Source organism: Lagenorhynchus albirostris, chromosome 6, assembly GCF_949774975.1.
Source record: "Lagenorhynchus albirostris chromosome 6, mLagAlb1.1, whole genome shotgun sequence".
In the NCBI taxonomy this organism is placed as follows: Eukaryota; Metazoa; Chordata; class Mammalia; order Artiodactyla; family Delphinidae; genus Lagenorhynchus; species Lagenorhynchus albirostris.
Window position 1 is genome coordinate 15910063 of NC_083100.1, and position 5736 is coordinate 15915798.

Sequence of the window (5736 nt, forward strand, 5' to 3'; positions counted from 1 at the left end):
AGCCTGGTGTATATACTCTCAAGGGCTTTCAAAAGAAAAAAAAAAGGCTGCTAAGAGTGTGCCTTTGTTTTTTTTCTGTCCAAATCTTTTTTTTTTTATTCAATTGATTTTTACTGAGCACATCCAATACACAGGACACCATATTAAGTACAACAAAGTATACAAAGATGAATGTGCCAGGTCCTCTACCATTAATAAGTATAACATTATCTAGAACTGAATTTGAACTAATATGTAACTGGTAGTGAAATATTTGGACCACCTAAAACAAGGATGAACGGTTTTGTGACAAAGGTTTATATTCTTGTATTATGTAAAGATGACTCTGAAGTGAACAGATTTTTGTCTCAGAAATTATATCAGTTATCTATTGTGATGTAACAAATTATCCTAAAACGTAGCAGCATACTACAGCAAACATTTCGTACCTCACACATTTTCCGAGGATCAGGAATCCACGAGTGGTTTAGCTGGGATTTTTGGCTCAGGTCTCTCATGAGGTTGTACTCAAGCTCTTTGCAGGGTTGCAGTCATTGAAGGCTTGACGGGGGCTGGCCGATGGCGCGCTCCCACGGCTGTGGGCTGTGGACAGGGTGCCTCAGTTCCTTGTTGGCTTTTGGGCTTTTGGAAGAAGGTCTCAGTTCCTGTTATAAAGGCCTTTCCCTAGGGCTACCCTGGATGTGGCAGCTGGCTCCCCCCAGAGCCAGCGATCCAAGAGAACAAGCAAGGAGGACACTGCAGTGCCTTTTATGACCTAGTCTCCAAAGCCACGCCCTGGCACTTCTGCTTTCCTCTGTTCCTTAGAAGTGAGTTACTAAGTCCAGCCCATAGCTCGAGAGGAGGCGTATCAAAGACTTCATACATATATCTTAAAACTACCATGGTAGTGATGTTAACATCTCACTTGCATAATTTATTTGAATTTTTTTTGCATCTAGTAGAACTCTGTGCTTGCATGTACTTGCTACTTTTTTGTTGGCAACTTTTTAATCATAAATTTTCTATTTCCTGTTTACTTCGAAGACATTTCAGTATGATAGCCTTTTCTGTACTGAATTTTGTTATTGTTCTTTGAATCTCTCTTTTCTCTTCTTCATCTAATCTTTGAAGGATGGATTCCAGGAGAGAAAAATGAAAGTTAATATACCGAGCCACATCACTGCTAATTTCTTCTGCATCTTTATCCATGAGGAAGATGAGAGCATTCTTTTTGGATGGTGCCTGTAGACGTCTATGCAGTAGCGGAATGTCTGTTTTCTTTAGCCGTCTCTGCTCTCCTGTTGCAAAAATAATGTAAAGTGCAAAATCCCGGGCACTATTTTCCATCTTAAATTTTTGGAGAATTTGCTTTATTACTTCTTCAGTTCTCATATCACTGTTTACTCTGACCTTAGTTTCTGATCCAATGGCTGGAGTGAAAATTGATGTTTCATGGTTATAAAAGTGTCCGTTCATAGAGGCCCTGTGCTTCTGTCTCTCCTTTCTGTCCATCATCAGAGGCTTCATCCTTTTTCTCACCAGGGTTGCTTCACTCTTGGTTCTGTAGAGCAATGGGGATTCAGGTTCTTCATCTGCATGAAGCTTCAGAGTGCTACTGTGATAAGATAAATAATCTTCCTGGGAATCTGTTGGTCCAGACACTGGAATCTGAGTCCTGTCCAAATCACTAATACAGTAAAGATCATGAAATTCTCCCCAGCGTGTCGTTCCCCTTTTGGAAAAGACATCTGGTGACTTCAGCACAGTGAAAGAAGGGATTTGCTTCTCATCTTGTGTTTTCAGTTGTATAGGCTGCTTTACTCCCCAGAAAATGTCCAGCGTTACTTCAGCCATTAGTTTACCACCGTCAGTCTGTCCATATAAGATATGCAGATTTTTCTGGTTCCTATAAAAGATGTTATAGGTCTTCAGTAAAGAATGAAGCTGTTTCCTGGTAACGCATGTCCTCTCATTGATGTGGATCCAAGAAGAGGAGAGGTGAGCCGTCATAGTCATTTTCTCCCCCTTTCTGAGATCATCTGAGGCTCCCCTTAGCTGTTGAGCTGAACCTGCTCCGGAGAGCGTGTTCCCCTGCTCAGTTCCAAACTCTGATCATCGTTGGAGAGTCAGTGCTTGCTCACCTGTCCCGGAGGTGGAGCTGGGGTCGGAGACAAGCGCGGGAGGAGGGCCGCACACGCTCCTGCCCGGGCAGGGCTCCCTCTGCGCCTTGTTCAAATCTTTTAAAAGGCTCTTTCATGGTATTGAAGGTGAAGATGCTGAAGAGGCACCACTGACAGTACAAATAAGGACCTGATAAGTCTTTGGGTTTATACCTTTTAAGATGCCCCACCCTCCTTCATTCTTTCTTTCTTGCAGCGTTTTGTTTTGGTTTTCCTCCCGTCACTTGGAAGAGCCCCACTTGACTGGTGTCTCCTTTGGCTCGGACCACACCTGCTTGCGCTGACCTTGGCAAGTCTGGCTCTTTAATTGCCACACAGGCTTACCTGCTCCCTGTAACAACCACGTCTTTGGTCTCATTACCGCAGCCTTACCAGAGACGGGGGAGAGACCGTCTCCCATCCCATAGCATCCTATCCACAAGCAGGGAGGGGTGGCTCTCAGCAAAACTGTCCAGAAGTTGTGCTGCAAGTTCTCTTCTTTCCTCCTTACTCAATTCATCTCTCCCCACGCCCTGCATGGACTTTATCTGATGTGTCTGCCCCTTCCACCGAATACCTTGGCGTTGGCAGAGACTCATACTTGTTTAGTTCCTGGCAAAGTCTAGGCCGAGAGAGCACAAAAGTATGTGGTGGTTAGGCCCGTCTGAGGCAAACTAAGAAACTTAGAGTAAAAGATTTGGATTGAATGTGAAACAGGTGTGAGAAGAGGTCCTGATGAGCCCCCCTCTTTTCTCCTGATCAGTCTCAGTGCAGTTGAGACCTACTTTGAACTCACTCTGAAATAGTCACACTGGAATATCCTAAGAAGTGCGTATTTCCAAGGCCGTGTGAAGTCCAGTTCTTATCTTTCAGAGAGTCTCGATGTTTAGCAGAACTTTAGGCGTACTCCTGGCACACACCAAGTCTCTTATTATGGGCTGAGCTGTTGTGCCAAAGCTGGAGCTGGGCAGATGGCAAGTCCCTCGTTGCCACGGCTGATGGAGCAGGTCCGGTGCATGTTTACTTTAGGGGGAATGGCGAGGCTCGTCCTGCCTCTCACAGGGCGGGCTTACACGGCAGCTTCCCTCTCAGGCACACCTGTGTCCAGTTGGGAGCAGGACAAGTCCCGGGAAGGTGCCAGCGATCCTGAAGTGTCTGTGCTGGTCCTCCCCTTGTTTACTAGGCTTAGCTACCAGCTTGCAGTATTTTCAAGGTTGCAGAGAAGAGTCGTTGCACGACAATGAGATTTCTGGCAACGGGAAACGGAGCTTTCTTTATAAATGCTTCACTCCTGATCTCTCCCTGGTAGAGTGGGTGTGTGTGTTATGTGTGTGCAATGGAAGGGTATTTCTGCACTAGCGGGTCATCTAGTTTTCACTACCATGGACTCATTTTCTTTTTTGTTTCCATATGGAGTCCTTGTTTGGAAAGGTTTACCAAACAAAAGGACCCCCTTGCATTTATTAATGAACTTAAAAAATTACAACACAATTGACACTCATCGTCCAAATTCAAGGCATATAAAGGTTGAGAGTAGAAAGCGAAAGAGCCTGTTTATCTGTCGCTGTTTTCTTCCCCTTCCTGGAAATTACTGCTGTTACCAGTTCAGGTTACTTCTCTCCACTTCCTTTTCTATTAAAGCAATTTTGCACTTTTCTATTAACGTGTTGAGTACATAGAGAATATGCATATTGCTATCCATGTAATACATATCTCTATCCATATCTTCTTAACCTAGGTGAGAGCATAAGTCATGTAGTATCCATGTAATAAGTGCTGTTCTGTGACCAGCTTATTTTATTCTATATTTTTCTGTATTTTTTTCTATAACATTTCTTGAAGTGATGCCTGGCCTATTTATAGTTACGTGGTGTTCTGTTGTATGAATAAGCTATAGTTTAGTTAGTTATTCCTTTATGGTTGAGCATCTAGTTTCCAGCTCCCACCCCTTTTGATACCATAACTACAGTACTGTAAGAAGCATAAACATCTTGGCACATATACCTTTATGACATTAAGTAATCATTATGTTTTTTGACACTTTTTTATTAACCAAAGACACAGGCAACTCCCAATCAGTCTTTCTGATCAAGATGAGATCATGAATATTATTGCATTGAGCTGAAGTAATTTTGGTCAAAAACTTAGGAATGTGATTATTTAGTTAGCCTGTTCTGCCTAATCTAGTAGACATATTTGATATCTGTTAGACTCTTTGAAATGCTAAAAATAGTCTCCAGACCTTCCCCTGACCCCATGCCACCCCATTATATGACTGCCTTTGAGAACAGAAAAGATCTTATCCTGTTTGTGAGTATATTCTACCCATTGGTGTAACTCACAGGGAAATAAAAAATTCGATAAAAAGCATAAACAATTTGACTGACTTTCTTAATAAAAGTGTCTAATTTGCCTGACTGAATTGATTTATTTGATGAGCTTAATCAGCTTTTTTTGGTACTTTGTAATTACTGACTATATGGACTTAGCCACATATACCAAATATACTACTGATTTTATTATTTTCAATCATAAATATCATGATAACCTAGTAATTTTTATCTTTTGGAACTTTTATAGAAGTGCTTCATAAATTATAATTTTATTGGAAACAATAATCCTGACCTAGAGGAAATAACACTATAATTTGAATCCTAAAGACAGACCTGGGTTTGCATTCTGTTTACACCATGATTAGTTGTATGGTCTTGGGAAAGTCTCTTGATATCTTCGAATCTCAGATCCCTCGCGTGTAAAAAATGGGTAATAATGATACTGACTTTAACTAGAAGGGTTGTGAGGATTAAATAAAATGGTGTCTTTAAAAATACCTAGTTTAGGGCTTCCCTGGTGGCGCAGTGGTTGAGAGTGCGCCTGCCGATGCAGGGGACATGGGTTCGTGCCCCGGTCCGGGAAGATCCCACATGCCGCGGAGCGGCTGGGCCCGTGAGCCATGGCTGCTGAGCCTGCGCGTCCGGAGCCTGTGCTCTGCAACGGGAGAGGCCACAACAGTGAGAGGCCCGCATACCGCAAAAAAAAAAAAACCACCCAAAAAACCTAGTTTATTGCTTGACATATTAGAGGCTTATTGTTATTATTAAGCTATTATTATTATTAGCTGATAAACGGACCACGTGTTTATATATTTGGAAAATATATGACTGGGCTTCCCTGGTGGCACAGTGGTTAAGAACCTGCCTGCCAATGCAGGGGACACGGGTTCGAGCCCTAGTCCGGGAAGATCCCACATGCTGCAGAGCAACTAAGCCCGTGTGCCACAACTACTTAGCCTGCTCTCTAGAGCCCGTGAGCCACAACTACTCAGCCTGAGTGCCACAACTACTGAAGCCCGTGCCCCTAGAGCCCGTGTCCCACAACAAGAGAAGACACCGCAATGAGAAGCCCGCGCACTGCAACAAAGAGTAGCCCCCGGGCTTCCCTGGTGGCGCAGTGGTTGGGAGTCCGCCTGCCGATGCTGGCGACACGGGTTCGTGCCCTGGTCCAGGAGGATCCCACATGTCGCGGAGCGGCTGGGCCCGTGAACTACGGCCGATGAGCCTGCGCGTCCGGAGTCTGTGCTCCGCAACGGGAGAGGCCA

General features: G+C 43.9%; 1 protein-coding gene across 1 annotated transcript; it reads right to left on the minus strand.

The window, feature by feature from the left end:
- Positions 1 to 990: 990 nt before the first annotated feature.
- On the minus strand, positions 991 to 2019 carry LOC132522463 (ras association domain-containing protein 6-like). Its single transcript, XM_060153166.1, has one exon. The coding sequence runs from the start codon at positions 1993 to 1995 to the stop codon at positions 991 to 993; it is 1005 nt and encodes a 334-aa protein (XP_060009149.1). The 5' UTR covers positions 1996 to 2019.
- Positions 2020 to 5736: the final 3717 nt, after the last annotated feature.